Consider the following 17296-nt stretch of genomic DNA (forward strand, 5'->3'; position numbering starts at 1 on the left):
TCGGTATATTCCGAAGATTTCATTTTCCGTCGGAATGTCCGTCAGAATACCGCTGTTTTCTTGTAGTGGTATGAAAGGCAGATAAAAGCTATGGAGGCTGAAGCAGATGATGAAGAACTTTGGAGTGGTCCATACAAGACAACAATGTTCTCGGAGGAACACACTGCTGATGAGATGTATTCCATTGATCCTTTTGGTCTCCGTGCTGCAGCAGAGCAAGAAAGGGAGGATTCTGGTATCGGAATGAAACGCAAAGTATGGATGGAAGAAGCTGATGGTAACAAATCAAAGTTCACCAAAAGAGAGAAGGAAGAAAGCAGTGGTACTGGTGGCAGAAGACTTAATTAGTAATGCAACACAACAAGCTAACGGTGATGATGATGCGGAGCAGAGTATCAACAAGAAAGAGCAGCGAGGCGCGGTGGGCCTAGAACCACCTCTTCCACCATGAGGACAGCCTGCTGGAACTGTCGAGGTCTGGGCAATGACTCGACGGTTCGACGCCTTAAGGAGATAAACCGGAAATATCTCCTGGATATAATCTGCCTATCCGAAACAAAACAACAAGATAATGTCATACGCGATGTTGGAGTTCAGCTTGAATGTTTATCTTATGTTTCTGTCCCTCCTATCGGTTTGAGTGGAGGTTTAGTTATCTATTGGAAGCCTCATGTACAGTTGCAAGTTCTGTTTCAATCTCCCAATTTGCTTGATTGTAAAGTTCAAATTAATGAAAGTTCCTTCTATTTGTCGTTTGTGTATGGACGTCCTAACCCAAGTCTTCGACATCATACGTGGGAGAAGTTAGAGAGAATTTCTACAAACAGAAGAAATGAATCTTGGATGGCTTTGGGAGATTTTAATGAAATACTTGGAAACCATGAGAAATCAGGAGGTAGAACAAGACCAGAGGCTTCATTTACTGATTTCAGGATAATGATGAGACAATGTGATTTTAGTGACTTACCTGTAGTTGGTAATCGGTTTTCTTGGTCAGGCAAAAGAGGGAATGAAATGGTTCACTGTTGTCTAGACAGAGTTATGGCAAACACTAGATGGTTTTCTGATTTCCCGGCTTCAGAGACAGTCTTCTTGGAGTTAGGAGAATCGGATCATCGGCCTTTGGTTACATACTTATCATCTGAGAGAGAACAACCAAGAAGACATTTCAGATATGATAGTCGCATGTCTGATAAAGAAGGTTTTAAGGAAGCTGTTCAGAGGGGATGGAGGGGATCAGGTCAATCAAGCTTTCTTCAGATACCTCTTACACATCGACTAAGTAGATGTCGGCAACAGATATCAATTTGGAAGAGATGTAATCGCACAAATGCAGAGGAGAGAATCAAGATCCTACGGGCTAGATTGGATAATGCTATGTGTTCCAATTCCATCACGACGGAGGAAACAAATGCGATTAAGGAGGATCTTGATAAGGCTTATATAGATGAGGAAATATTTTGGAAGCAAAAGAGTCGTGTTATGTGGCTAAGAACAGGAGATAAAAATACAAGTTATTTTCACTCTGTCTCCCGTACAAGAAGAATCAAGAACACTTTAACTTCGATACAAGATGAGCATGGTGTCATTCAGCGAGGCCATATGAATATTGCGAGGGATGCAACAAACTACTTTGATAATATCTACAATTCGCAAAACGATATCAGTAGACATTTTCCTCAGGTCTTCCAGGGCTTTAGTCAGAGGGTCTGTTTGGCAATGAATGAAGATCTAGTTCGAGATATATCTGAAGAAGATATAAGAGATGCAGTGTTTCAAATAGGGCCACATAAAGCCCCTGGTCCAGATTGATTTTCTGCAGTCTTTTTTCATCAACACTGGGATGTAGTGAAAGAGGATATCATACGGGAAGTAAGCCAGTTCTTCAATGAAGATGGTTTTGATGAAACAATGAACCATACCAACATATGTCTCATACCGAAAGTATACCCTCCTAATGGTATGACTGATTTTTGCCCCATTGCATTATGCAATGTTACCTATAAGATCATATCAAAGATACTTATAAACTGAGTGAAGCAGCATCTAAGTGGGATTATCACTGAAAATCAAGCGGCTTTCATCCCTGGGCGAATGATATCTGATAACATCATCATGGCGCATGAGATACTGCATTCACTGAAGGTACGTAAGCGCCAAGCTACTTCCTATATGGCTGTAAAAACGGATATTACAAAGGCCTATGATAGGCTTGGATGGAGCTTTCTAGAGGAAACAATGACTAGAATGGGTTTTCACACAAAATGGATCAAGTGGATAATGTCATGTGTTACCTCAGTCCGTTTCTCGGTTTTAATTAATGGAGTGCCTGAAGGACAAATAACACCGCATCGTGGGCTGCGTCAAGGAGATCCATTATCTCCATATTTATTCATTTTCTGTGCTGAAGTGTTATCTCATCTGACGACTCAAGCTATGGATGATCGATCTCTGTTGGGGGTTAAGATTGCACTGCAAGCACCGGCTGTGAATCACCTCTTGTTTGCAGATGATTCTCTGTTTTTTTCACTGGCGAATCCTAGAGCTGGCAGGAGATTGAAACACATATTTAATCTCTATGAATCTGTTTCAGGGCAAGCTATTAATTTTCAAAAATCATCAAATCACATTTGGCAGTAAGGTGACGGAAGATGTTAAAAGAAGAATGCGGCGCTTGTTGGGCATACACGATGATGGTGGAAATGGGAAATATCTTGGACTGCCAGAACAGTTTGGTCGAAAGAAAGGTGATATGTTTCAATATATTATTGAGAAAGTAAAGGCAGCAACTCAAGGATGGAACAAGAAATTTCTATCACATGGAGGAAAAGAGATTCTATTGAAAGCAGTTGCTCTGGCCATGCCTATATACACAATGAATGTGTTTCGTTTACCAAAGATGATCTGTGCAGAAATCAATGCTATCTTAGCCAAATTTTGGTGGAGCTCGGGAGAAAAGAAAGGCATGCATTGGTATAGCTGGGATCATCTCTGTGTACCTAAGAGAGAAGGTGGTTTGGGCTTTCGTGACTTAGAGAAATTCAATCAAGCTCTCCTTGGGAAACAAGTGTGGCGTATTCTGCAACAACCTCAGAGTCTAGTTACAAGGATGCTTAAAGCTCGATATTTCTCGGATGGCAGTATACTTACTGCAGTATTGAAGAAGAAAGCATCATATGCATGGAAATCTCTACTTCATGGCCGCGATTTACTCAAACAAGGTATGAGATTTATTATTGGAAAGGGTATGACAGTAAGCATGTGGACTGACCCCTGGCTTCCAACACACCCACCACGACCTCCACGATCAGTTGATGGAAACAATGTATTGGAGAGTGTAAGTAACTATATCAATAATGATGGCTCAGGATGGGATATTCAGAAGATACGAGCAATGGTGTTACCAGAGGACTATATTTTGCGGCTGAAAATAAGTCCAAAAGCAGAGTTAGATCTTCTGGGTTGGCACTATACAGATTCAGGGATCTATACAGTCAAATCGGGATACTGGTTAAATGCTCACTTACCTCATTCAAATCCGATCATACCTCCGTGGGGAGAAACGTTGATCAAGCAAAAACTTTGGAAGTGTAGTTCACCTCCAAAAGTAAAACATTCTATGGAAGACTCTATCCAAATCGCTTGCAGTAGGAAGTAACCTAAAAAGAAGACACATTACTCCAAATGATCAGTGTTTGCGATGTTGCTTAGGGGCCGAGACAGAGAAACATCTTTTGTTTGACTGCCCTTATGCTCAACGTATATGGCGTGCATCAGGAATAGCCCACCCAAGACTCTATGATCCGACAAAAACCTTAGAGGAGAAGATAGACGTTTGTCTCACATGCAATACTTCGGCTAGAATGCAACACATAAAAGACCTGCCTATTAGTATCTTGTGGAGAATATGGAAAAGCAGAAATACACTTGTCTTTCAACAAAAGCAACTGGACTGGTGGGTGGTACTTAAACAAGCACGAGATGACGCTGTGGAGTGGTCTACTTATGGTACTTTGCATGGGGAAAAAACGGCATTACAACAAAGAGAAGCTAGTCATTGGAAAAGACCACAAGAAAGCTATTACAAATGCAACTATGATGGTTCTTTTGTCAATACAGATACACCGGCGAAAGTAGGATGGGTTCTCCGAGACTCTAATGGTACTTTTCTTGAAGCAGGTCATGCGATTGGAAATAAAGTTAACTCACCTCTTGAAGCGGAAATGCAAGCTATTCTGATTGCATTACAACATTGTTGGATAAGGGGAGATAAAAAGGTGTTGATGGAAGGGGATAATAGTAAAGTTGTGGACATACTAAATTCGAGGATGATGCAGTTTGATTCTTACAACTGGAAAAGGGAAATAAGATGGTGGTTGAATAAATTTGAAGCTGTGGAGATTACTTGGATCCGAAGGCAAGGAAACAAAGTTGCAGATACATTATCAAAGACACAAATTCCAAATGAAAATTTGTTTTGGTGTTATAATTATATTCCTAGATTCATTACAACTCTGCTCCATCATGACTTTGTAATTTCATCAACTTAATAATATCATGTTGAAGTTAAAAAAAAAAAAGATCTTTAAATTATTGTATTTTAAATTATACAATGTACATTTATTATATTATTACTTTTGACTAAAATTTTCACCAGGTTAAAAAAACAACATAACATATGAATTGAAAAATTTCATAAAATTCTAAATCTCTTAAAGCCTAATTCATTTCTTTAGAGTTTAGGATTTTTGTAACTGTTTAAAACAAAGGTGAAAAATACAAACATTTTGTAAGAATAACTTTTCTGTTACATGTAACTTGCAACAGAGAGAGAACTTTAGGAAAAAAATATGGTCATATGGTTCAAATTTCAACTGTCAAGAAACATAAAATATAATTAAGTTAGATTCATCTATAACTTATAGGTTTATGTTATTTGCAACTACAACTAACATTATAAACGTGAAGATGTAAAAACGCTAACATTACAAAATCCACATCTGTTTATTAGAGTAGCAAAATCATCTATAATTCTAATAGTAAAAGATCTAGGGCAGGAAAGAAACTCTAAAGAAACTGCTTCTTCTTCTTGTTCCTGCCCACATCACAAAATAAAAAAAAAACATCTCAACATACAATTCATGTATATACACATAATTGAAACGTCTGGGTAGTGAAGACATATACCAGAGTTTATTGAAACATGACAACAGCCACACCACCACCAACAACATTGATTTAAAGGTCACAATCTGTCATTCACGCCTTACTATACCTTAGAGAAAATTACTCTATATATCTTATAGCGGCACTTCTAAGTAAAACATCATCAGCCTAAACCCAAAGAGTAAACCCAAAGAGTTCTTCGAAATGGTTGAATCTGAAGCAGCATTTTCAAGAGGATTAAGGTTCGATGACCTGTCCTTGACCATCGATCATGAACTCTTAATTAAGACGCATACCTGGTGAAGTCGTGCTTGGTGGTTGGTGTTTGGGAGATTTTGGTAAGTGCAGCAGATCGTGTTCTTTATGGGGTGGCTCGGGTCTTCTTAGGCCCGGTTCTGGTGCAAAGAGGATGAAGAGACGGTAACGGGAAGTCTCTCCGGTGAACTCTTTAGCTCTTTACCATCTGAGTAACCGGTACGTTTTTCATCCCGACAGAGCTTCTTTGGAAGAGGAGAGAGAGGATCTCCATGGATACATTCGAAACTCATACTTGTTTCAGAGTTTCTAAGAAACGTGAACGGAAGGATTCAAATGGTTTCAAACTTTCTCCTTCAAAAGATGTTAAACAAAACTCTGAATAGAAAAGCTTGACAATGAGGATTTAACAGGCCAAAAAAATTTAAATAATTATGAACGCAAGCTTCAAAACATAACAATCTTTGAATCCAGTAGAGCATATCCACTCCCATGAGCTTGCCACTGCGTCTGAAACCTGAGCAACCGCACTTGAACAGTGGAGGAGAAGCGTCCGAACTTCAAATCAGAAAAGAAGATTGATGAATTGGCCATTTCAAAAAAAAAAAAGTAGATTTACTTTGGTGTTTTGACGGACTGAGTGGATGATGCTCTAGTGAAGGATGATAACCTTTATATAGGTGTAGATACACGCATTCAATATGTTAGATCGTGCTTCACGTCAGTCTATGGAGTTAAGAAGATGATAAAGTCGATGGATCCGTAACTCTGAGCGTTTCAACTGATTAGAAGAGGAAATGGAACGACGCAAATGAAGATAAACATATAGATTATTCATGGCGATTTGAGTCAATAAATACCTCGAAACTCCATTGATTTTGTCTGAGAACGGAGAAGAAAGCTTTTGGTGTCGGAGACTGAAGAATATGACAAACCCTAGAAGCGGCGTGTTGTTCATGAAGATTACACGAGCCTCTGATATTGGGCTCACCTATGTAACCAAAACAAAAAAAATGAAACACAGGAGCCCAGTGTCACATTAATGAAACGCAGTGTTTAGGAAAACGGACACGTGTCGCGCTCTCAGCCTCCGAGTTTATGACATGGAATCTCATGTGGCATGTCTAAGAAGAGAGGAAACTGTATAGATATATATAGATAGATATATAGATGTATTTTTTATCAACATATATATATATATATATATATATATATATATATATTATCAAATGCATAAAAGTATTTTAATTCATTTATTTGGTCATTTATATAAAGCCATATAAACTTGATAAACCAAGAATGTGTATATACTATATAGTAAACAACCTCTATCCATAAATAGTTTTGTTTCGTGATTTCTCCATTGGTCTAATTTTTTTTTTAACACAAACATAACTTGATTAAAAGCTCAGACCCCCTAGGAGGAAAGAGATGAAGTAGCAGTATATAATGTAGTTTATGCAAGCTGATCAGCTGCTGAATTTGACAATCTTGGAACAAATTTAAAAGAAACAGAGATGAAAAGTACAGATAGTTGATCGATGTCCTCGATGATTCTGTAGAAGTTAGCCGGAGGAGCCTTTGAAGTGATTGCTGCTAAGAGCGATTGAATCTGTGTTGAAACAGATTCTGGAGTAGACTCGTGCGTAAGCTGTGAGGAGAGCCCATCGAAGAGCCAGTGCTTCCGCAACTAGCGGTGAGGCGATATTTTGTTCCAGCCGAGAAGCTTGGTGATCTGTACCACCCGCTTTGTTCTTGAAAATACATTTGAACCATGCCATGTTGTTTTCGTGTCTCCATGCCGCGTCTGAGAAACATGTAATTAGATCCTTCAGGCCGGGAGTGATCAATGAACTGCTCGAGCGATATGTCTGAGTCCGAATGGGAGTAGTCGGTTGGGCCATATTCCACTCTCTTACACTCCATATGGCTTTCGATATAGTATCTTCCAGTGTGATATGTCTCCCTTCGAAAATTAACTGGTTTCTTGCTATCCAAATATACCAACAGACCCACGGAAACATATCTGAAATAACCCCATTCGAGGGGAGACAAGTAGCTACCTTTCCCATCTTGAGAGCCTCAATGACGTCAATGCAGTTTCATGAATCGAATTGCGTCTTAAACAGAGATGAAGACCACACTCTTTTTCTCAAATTTGCAATGCAACAAGATATGTGAGATTGTTTCCAGTTCTCTGCACCGTAAGCACGTCGTGTTCTGCATGAGGCCTCGCTGTTGTAGATTAGCTCCTGTGGGGAGCGCCCCCTGTGTTGCTTTCCAAAGAAAGAGCTGTATCTTCGGCGATACTCTTCCGAACCAAAGAAGCTTCTTCCAGTTTGGTGTTGGTTCTGCATTCGGAACTTGCTGGTTGTGTTCTACTGCCGTATAGTATCCAGAGCGTGTGGAGTAGACTCCAAATCGTGCTCCCAGCCATGCTACCCCATCTAACCCGCCTGTCAGGCTTTGTTTGAGAAGAGTAATCTCGTCGAAATTTTATTTATTGATATTAATAAATAGGTTAAAATGATTTCAACGCTACAATTTTAAAATTGGAATCCAGAAGATCCCCAAACTATCACAAACAAATGTTTGTGCAACAAAGTACTAAGTGAACGAGCCTATTTACATACGACTACAGAATCAATAAACATTTGTTTATATGAATGTCAAATTTATTTAACATAGGCTGAGAGTCGAAGAATTGTAACAGACTAACCAAATTTACAACCAAATTCTAACGGACAGGAGGAAGGAGTTAGGGGGGAGGGGAGGGGATTAGACGGTAAAAATGGCTCATTTGTTTTCAGTCGTTGAGAAAATAAGTACTTGAACTCCTAAACCGTGCCAAAACATACTGCAACTAAACATAATTTAAAATTTATGACAAATATGTCAACGCTAATTCTGATTATAAGTTAAACTTTGTTAATTATATCTTTAACGGGATAACTACTCCCTCCGTTCCTGAAAGTAGGATTTTTTAGATTTATTTTTTGTTCCAAAATTATAGATTTTCTATAATTTTAAGGTATTTTTAGTAGTTAATGTTGAAAAGTTATATATTTTTAAGAAACATTAATTGAAAATATTTGAATTGGTTGAATACTATTGGTTGATATTTATTAGAAAATGTTTAGTAAAATAAATAATAAATTCAATTGTAAATATTTAGTATATTATTAATATGCGTGAATACTCTAGAAAATCTTTTTTTAGAGGAAGTATGATACTTGGTTGGCAGATGTGTCAACTTAATCTTTAAACGGGACCAAACAAAAATGGGATTGGAATGGGCAAAAGGTGATGATGGGCCATTAGTCAAACGTCACGTTTGTCTCCTTTGTACATGTACACAAATTTGATCAGCCTATCAGAATATATAATGACAAAATGTCCATGTCAGCAATTCTTACTACGCTCTCAAATCTTAATCAACGTTTAGAAGAAGGTCAATGAGAAGGGATTTAAGAGTTAGATGAAAAAGATTTGTTGGAGCGGACTCTACGGATCCACGAAGCCCAGTGATATTCTTGAAGATGTATAATGTATCAGTTCGTTTGTGAAGTACTACGTAAAATAATACATGCGTATGTTATGAAAATGAGTTGGGTTAGAGTTCGTATGATGAGTTGGGTTAGGTTTGTTAAACTTGAAAAAGAGGTAATATATTTACAGAAAAGTTTACATTAACAATAACTGATATTACCTATAAAAAAAGGAGTTATTCCTTAAGAAATTTTTTTTTGTCTAATTGCAGCAAGTTCTCGTTATGTATATAAGCATGATGTGCTTTTATGAATAAAGGCGTATCTGCAAAATAAGAAAATAGAGAAATATTTGTTTGTTGATTGTGTGATGAAGTTTTTGGTGTCATTATTTGTGTTAGGTGCTTGTGTAGTTGTTGACATACTTCCAGAATGTTGGAAAATTGAAATCTAGATTTAGGGAGAGTTTAGCTTGAGATTAGGTGATCATGATTAATCAAAATCTAGAAAAGATTGGTGTAAACGCTTTATTGTTCTAGTAAATTCAAAAAGAAAAACTTATGTGTTGTTTATTTTCTGCACTTTATTACTCTAACCTTACTTCACTTATAATTCTCACGAAAACCAATGAGCTGGGCACACATGCAGACTTCAACCTCATCGATAACAACGAACTTAGTACTTAAACTAACGATTGATGAGATCAAAAATCTTCGCGTTTGAAGAATGCAAGGTGTGACCGGAGCTCGGATTGGAGAGTGTCAAAGGGAATGGATGTACAGAGCTCTTAGATGTAGAACCAGGAGTTGAAACCAGAAAGGAAGAGGGAGGGCTTTAATCATAGTCGATAGAGGATGTGAGTCTTAAGGATCAGAGAAGAAGTCTGAGGCAGATCTCCGCGCTGATGACGGCCAAGGCGACCATATCTGAAAACTTCAAAAACTTTCGATCTTCTAATCTTCATCTAATTTACTGTAATTCTTAAGAAATCATACCTTTGTTCTTCAGTGATCTGGTTACACATTGTTCTTCGCGATTTTATAACTGCTGAAATTAATATACGTTTTGGTAAATTTCATTCGAATAACATTTCCTTTTATTCAAATTTTGCCTCTGCTGTTTGCTATTAGTGTAGTCCCCATTGAGTTTTCGATGCAGATTGCTTAAACGAGGAAATACATTGCTTTCTTATAAGTTGGAATAGCTGGAATCAGTTTCAATCAATGAAACTGTCATCAAAAACCCGTGATTAGTGATTACTGATTCTATTACAATCACATGATTCAAACTTTCACGTTCATCTCATTAGCTCTGCGATGAATTTTCTTTTGTTGTTTATAAACGTGAAAAAGAAATGAAGAGCTGTTACTGGGAAAAGTACTCATGAAATTCAATTAAATTTTGTACTTTTATAATATACTAGGGGTATTCCGGCGCCTAGCGCCGGGTTCGTAAGTCTAATAAGTTGTTAAAGATTTGTTGATCCATTTGGTATTGGTTAGTGATAGTAATATATTTGTCTGTTTTGTAATTATCCAGCCAAAAGATGAATATCGTAAGTTGTATCCCAAATTTGAATGAAGTAAGAATATAATAATATATAGGTGACAGTTGCTCCAAATTAAATATAATTTGGATAATAAAATGAGTTTGTATCTTTACATATATCAAGTGAAGGTTTTATATACTGAATCAAGGACACATCTAATCGACACTTACTTCGTAGAGATATATTTCTCAACCAACACATATTCAAGCTGTGTTCTTTCTAGGGCTGGGCAAAAAACCCAGATCCGAAGAACCGAACCGAACCCGATCCAAAAAAGTAGTACCAAACCCGAACCGAAATTGATTAAATATCCGAACGGGTTCAAAATTTTGGTATCTAAAGATCCGAAACCGAACCCGACCCGAACCGAAGTATCTCGGGTACCCGAATGTAACCGAAATAGATTTATATACCTAAATATATTACTTATTTTCAGATTTAATATATATTAAAAACATCCAAAATATATAATATTCTTATAAGTTGTCTAAAATACTTGAAAATATATATAAATAGTCAAAAGTAAATGTTTAAAATAGCTAAAATATATTCAAAACACCAAAATGCTTGAAATATCTATTGATTTTCAATCCAAATATTCAAATCAAACCCATTTATATGTTAATTTTAGGTATTTTGACATATATTATACAAATTTATATGTAATATATTATTTTGTTTTATAGATTTTGAAAAATTTTAAGCATATAATGAATATTAAAATTTTAAAAATAATTGAAATGGGTTATCCGAACCCGAACCCGAACCGAAATTTAGAAATACCCGAATGGGGCTGAAATCTTTAGACCCGAAAACCCGAAATCCGGTTAGATCCGAACCGAATCCGAATGGGTACCCGAACGCCCACCCCTAGTTCTTTCGTGATCTAATTTGATTTTATTTAAATATACTTTAACAATACCACTCATAGGCGTTTGTGTGGAAGTGAGTGCTGTGGATTTGCCGGAGCTTGGGCTGCAAGCTATTCTTGTAAAAGGATGCGGGATTAGAGGAGAATGCATGAGAACATGAATAGTAGAGTTTATATGTATATGATAAAAAATTTAAATAGAATTTTGGTGTCAACCTTTTACCTATCATTAAGGTTGAATTTGTTGGAGCTTGGGTTGAAAGTTATTATTATATAAGGACGTGGGATTCGAGGAGATTGCATGAGAACAGAAAGAGTAGGGTTAATAAGTATAATATATTAAAAGGGAGGGGTTTTTTTTATTTTAAATAAAAAGGAGCAGCAAACAAAGCATAGAGGTACAAAGTGAAGATCAACATAAATCTAGAATTCTGTAGCATCGGTCCGTTTTCATAAGGAAACAATGTCATTTTTCGGGAGCTTAACTTGCGATTTGGTTTTGATCCAAAAAAAAAAAAAAAAACTTGCGATTTGGTACTTTTCAATACACGATTATGGATATATTTTATTGCATTGGTGATTTTATATTTGCGGTATGTAAATTTGAGTTTCTGATTTGGATACGGTGTGGTTTAATAAATATAGAAACTTGTAATGGTGAGAAAGGAAAATATCTAAATGGTGTGAAAGAAAAAGAAAAATATTAAAAAGAAAAATATCGAAATGAGGAGAAAATGACATGATATTGGAGATTAGCACCCAATAAACCTTTTTATTAATTTATTTATTTATTATTAAGTTGGCATCATAGATTACATTCTCTACATACCGGACAACTTAGTTTTGTACGAAGCCACTGATCAATGCAAGGAAAATGGAAATTACGTCCGCAAGTAAGAGGTAAGAGAGCAAAAATTGTTTCCATCCTTGTAATTTTCGAAGCATACAATGCATATATCGTTTTCCTCTTCCGTAGTTGGAGGCCTATTAGTACCCTCTAGATCGGTGATGATCAGATCAACGTCTAGTGTTGATGTTGCGTTTTGGTTATAGTTTTTGATAGTTAGAGTAACTTTGATTAGCTAAGATATTGATGTCGTCTCTTACTTCATTCATCACGTTTTGGATGGTTTCTTCAATAAGGTATGTTGAATTGGGATGGTGAATGTCATGGTATGTTAACATGTATTCCATNNNTGTGTTTAGAAAATTTCCTTCACAGAAACTACATGTCAAAACATAGAGGTGGCTCCTATAAAGAATGCGAACAACCGTTTGTGGAGATCAATTTAGTATTGCAAAACAACAAAAGATTTCAATATATCTTTATATATTATAGAAAATTATGAGAATAAACAACACTACAAGATAGATTGTCATGCTTAGATTTATCTGCTTTGCTCAGCCCCAGAAGAAGAAGAGCATCAGAAGCATACGACGTAAAGTTTTCAGGTTTAAACGCAGTTAATACTATGAGATTATCAGCAACGACGAAAATTCCATCCTAGAGAGCAACATACTTCCTATTAAAAGGTGGTGCAGTTACACGGCTCAAAGAAGTTAAATCTCTAGAATCATCAAGAAAACCCAAGGAAATGATATCCCTAGCTCCAATTTCTATAAGTATGGTGCAGCGAGCGTCTCGACCTCTGTATCCTCAAGCTCCAGGCTTCATCTTCAACCTTACCCACTAAGCAGTCAACAACCTTTTGACCTGAAGTTTCCGAGTGAAAGAATAAATGAGCGCTCGAAGTTGAGGAATAACCGACCTGAACAGAAAGTTAGCTTAAGGTTAATACGGAGATGAGTTAATTGACGCATTTGAATAACTAAAACATCGCTATTATGTTCCAGATGCAGGAGATTAAAAAGACACGTAGTATATCACCTCTAACATTTTTCTGGATTTATACCAAAACAAAACCTTAGCTTTTGAGCCAAAGGCTTGAAATTTTATATGAAATTTGTAGGCTATGCCGTCGAACACACTTAAGCATATATAGACATCCCTGCAAAATTACAATGGTGTTAGTTGGAACGTGGAAGCATTGACCAAAGGTATTTCAAGGGTTTTATATCGCCATGCATAACATCATCTTAGTATATTGAGTTCGAGATCACATAACATGTTATTGCTGTAGAACTCACCCATGGTTCTTGATCGCAAAAGCTGTAGAAGAAAAAAAAAGAGCAGCAACATGAGTGATATAATCCATTGGCGAACCTATTTGACCTCGTTGAATTCACCACACCACCCATCCAAACAACTTGAGAAGCAGCAACTGTAATGCAAAAGGAAAACACAGATCATCATTGTTTGAAAGAGTTAGCAAAAAGAATACGTTTAAAGTCAACATTAAAGTTCCAACTTAAAAAGCAAACAACCTTTCTTCTCCTATTTCTGCTTGCACAATGATCTTTCCTAAAGCAAACAAAATCAAATCCAAGAATACTCAGAAAATAACATGAAACGTTAAGTAAAGTTGATTACACTCATTGTCAAAGCTTACATTTACTCTGCCTAGCAAGAAGGAACTCCGTGGATTGTGCACTACTATTATCATCCTCAATCACTTCACAGAAAGTTTGGAAATTCATAATTAGATTACCAAAGCATTGACCTGAAGAACACGTTTTTTTCTGCTTTAGGAAGATGATTACTCTATAACTTCCGGTTTGGGCACACACGCTTCGGTAAGTTACTGAGAACGTAATGGGAACAACTCTGAAATCTAATCGTGACAGGAGCGTCACCAAACCGTAATTTTGGTTTGCTTCTTGCAACATCAAAAGCACTCAGATCAATAGATCGTAGTGAACCACTTACAAGAAAAGTTAGAAAACTTTAAATCGCAAATTAAAAATTGAAATAAGGTTCCGGCTAACCTTCGCATTAATAAGCAGCATGTCGATCACCATCAGCTCACCGCCTTTTTCACATTGAGGGCCTCCCAGATCGAATTAGTCTCATCTGAACAGTTTCTCTGCAGCGGCCAACCTTCAGCTCTGATAAGTGAACTTGAGAAGTCACCATGTGGATGTGTTTTAGTGATAATGGACTCGAATTCTAGAATTCGAAAAGCAAAAGGATTTCGCTTTATCGCTCATACGCTTCATCCTCATTTTTATATGTAACGAAGCAGGTGAAAGGTGAGTCGAATTAAAGAAGGATTGAAGAGTACGTAGTGGGAGTAGTTGATTAATTGTCATTTTCGAAGGTATGAAAGGGAGTCGCCAAAGTTGCGTTTTTTTTTACTCTGGCAAAAGGAGGAAAGGTAGGGTTTCTCTAACGTAATTATAATTTGGGCCAAAACAACTAAATGAGCACAAACTGAAAGTGAAAAAGATGTCTAAACTTGAAACAGATCGAGTGTAAATGTTTTAAAAGGAAGACACGTGTCCACAATTGCCCCCTCCTTCCTTGCTGACGTGGAAGACTGTGGACAGAACACAAATCTACTTTATATATATAAGATTTTGTTCGGTGGTATGAAAGTTGCGGCTTGACGTATAAGTAATGTCGTCCTTATATTCAATTCACAAGAACACGAATATGATGTGAATTGCGATGTGGTTATTTTTGTATGGATGTATTAAATGCCTTTGTATCATTTACAACATACTACTTCCGTTACTAAAAAATCCATATTTTAGAGAAAATTTTTGTTTCAAAAAGATACATATTTTATATTTTCAATGTAATTTATGTCGACTAATAATGAGAAATTGTGAAGTTCAAGAACATTAATTGCATTTCATAAAATTTTATTGGTTTAAAAATATAAGAAATATAAAATTATAAAAATCTATGCATTTATAGCTAAGTTTTAATATATTTTATTAAAAAATGTGAAAATTCTAAAACATGGATCTTTTAGGAACGGAGGTAGTATATCTTAATATGAAATAAAATTGAAAAAATATGAGAAAAGAATCTAGCTAAAAAAACATGTAGAATTTTCAATATAAAATAAAACTGATTAAACCATATAAGAAATAGAATGATTGATCTTTATCAAAGAAATGGGAGAGATGACATTGTTGAAGCCTAAAGCAACAAAATAGGTATGCTGTATGCATTCTTTTATTCAAACATTATTTTGTTGTTTTATTCTTTAAACATTCATTAGAAAGAGTAGCACCTGATGTAACATAAAATTTTGACTGAAAAATTCAAACCAATAGTATAACATTTATTTAGCTCATTAAATATTTAGGACCGGCTTAGAAATAAAAGGATAAAACTCAAACCTAAAAGTACAGGTCCCACCCACAAATCTCGCTCCTCTTGTATCACTCAAGCAATCTTGAAAACGCACGCTATTAAAAACCAAACACTCCTTACAAGCTCTTAGTGATAAGTCATATGTACACTGCACCATTCCATACATCTTATCACCCTTGTACAACGTCTCCCCCGCAGAGAACATTGTGTACGTATCTTTACCTTTAGTGGTGGTAGCTAAAGTCGTCAGATTGTCCATGAGAGTTTTCCAAGTCCTTGTAAAAGCGCTCTTATCTCCTCCCAACTTCTTTGCATTGGACATACAAAAGTTATTGTCGTAATCGATCTTCCCAATAGCATCTGTAGTAGTAATGGCGAGAAGACATTGGTCATACCAAATTATCATGCCCTTATACCACGGACATTTCCTGCGAAGCTGTAATATACATTTTAAATATCGACGCCACAATCAGTAAAGAGATTGCACGAGACCAAATAACATAAAATCAATTGTTATTTTTCTCTTATGTAAAATTTTTAATAAAAGGGATAACTAATCAATAAGACATTACCTTAGCGAGGGCGGTGGCAAAGCAGTCGTGGCACTTGGTCCCGTAGGAATCGGCGCGGCACTGGAGGATAGCGTTATCATTATTCATACCGAACAGGTAGAAACCTCTGTAACTGCCACTGTAGAACATTTTGATGATATTATTTAAATGTCTCTCGAATTCACTTCCCGGCTTGTATTTTCCTTCACTAACCAAGCATTTGTGGTTGAGATACTCATTGGTCGTGTTTAAGGGCAATTCGCTGCTTATAAGGAGTAGTTGTATGGCTAAGAAATTGATCAAAATGAGGCGTTTTAGTACAGACGATGAAAAGTACATTGTTTTTGATTATTTTTCTCAAAGGGGTTTTTTCATAGAATATTCGTTGGGATTGATGTTTATGTAAGAGACTCAGAGGGATTTGGATACTGAACAGATTTATGCTGTTTATATATATGGTTTATTGTTTTAGAGTGCCTTTTTACAAAATTTGTTTGAAAAGTGCAGTTTGGGGAATACAATGTTTACACTTTGTAAGGAGAAGAGAGAAGAGTTGAAGGTTGAGACTTATTTGCGGCGACAAGAGGGCCGACGAAAATGTAAAAGTTCAGACGTGTGACCTAAGTCACACGATTCGTACGTTGCCAACCTCAAATGAAGGAATTCATATCTTAATTTTATTATGACCATATTCTTGCTTTTTTTAGGTAACATTGTATGACCAAATAGGAACCAAAATGAGGCATTTTGATAGATGACCAACAGTACATGGTTTTGTATTTTTCTGAAAGGAGGTGTCTTTCTTTGGATATGATTTATTGAGACTGTGATGTTAATGTACGAGACATAGAAGGATGTGGATATTCTTTTTTTTTTTTAATTGTGAGTTGGTGTTCTATGAATTGCAGATTCTTGATTTCTTGGAATTGTCTTTAACATCTGTCGATGCCAAGATGGGAAGATCTACAGGTATTACGTATGTTTTTCTCTGGATTTTGTTATGTTTAAGTCAGAAATAGCTTGCTCCTTGGATTTCGTCTCAGTCAGTGAGCTCAATGCCAAGCTATTGACAGGTACAGTGGACGAGAGGATGGAATTGGATATCTTGGTTTGTAGGAATCTGATCGAAGATGCGTTAGAACGAATCAATGATATTGTTCCTTCCAGGGATCCACCGTGTCCATTTGTTAT

General features: G+C 36.4%; 2 protein-coding genes and 1 long non-coding RNA gene across 4 annotated transcripts in view; 2 read left to right on the forward strand and 1 right to left on the reverse strand.

The window, feature by feature from the left end:
* LOC106344999 overlaps window positions 1-348 on the forward strand; it is a 2042-nt gene extending 1694 nt beyond the window's left edge. The window contains exon 2 of the mRNA XM_013784278.1: window positions 78-348. Within this exon, the coding sequence (XP_013639732.1) occupies window positions 78-348 (271 nt within the window). The remainder of the gene's footprint in view (window positions 1-77) is intronic.
* A 15144-nt stretch (window positions 349-15492) lies between these two features.
* On the reverse strand, window positions 15493-16630 carry LOC106293869 (putative cysteine-rich repeat secretory protein 17). The gene is made up of 2 exons (XM_013729505.1): window positions 16127-16630; window positions 15493-15990 (listed from the first exon to the last, which is right to left on the reverse strand). Exons 1-2 carry the CDS (start codon window positions 16442-16444, stop codon window positions 15535-15537), a joined length of 774 nt encoding a protein of 257 aa, XP_013584959.1. The 5' UTR covers window positions 16445-16630; the 3' UTR covers window positions 15493-15534.
* A 193-nt stretch (window positions 16631-16823) lies between these two features.
* On the forward strand, window positions 16824-17296 carry LOC106294143. 2 transcript variants are annotated; one of them, XR_001260746.1, is made up of 3 exons: window positions 16824-16899; window positions 17014-17074; window positions 17179-17296. It is a non-coding gene; the product is annotated as an uncharacterized LOC106294143 (long non-coding RNA). The 2 variants fall into 2 exon arrangements; XR_001260745.1 differs by having other exon boundaries at window positions 16833-16942.

This window comes from Brassica oleracea, chromosome C5 (assembly GCF_000695525.1).
Source record: "Brassica oleracea var. oleracea cultivar TO1000 chromosome C5, BOL, whole genome shotgun sequence".
Classification (NCBI taxonomy): Eukaryota; Viridiplantae; Streptophyta; class Magnoliopsida; order Brassicales; family Brassicaceae; genus Brassica; species Brassica oleracea.

Excerpts from the sequence above, each read along its gene's own strand:
- LOC106293869 (XM_013729505.1), bottom strand. The coding sequence starts at position 16,444 with ATGTACTTTTCATCGTCTGTACTAAAACGCCTCATTTTGATCAATTTC. Across the intron at positions 15,991-16,126 it reads TTGCCACCGCCCTCGCTAAG|CTTCGCAGGAAATGTCCGTG; the intron begins GTAATGTCTTAT and ends TGTATATTACAG.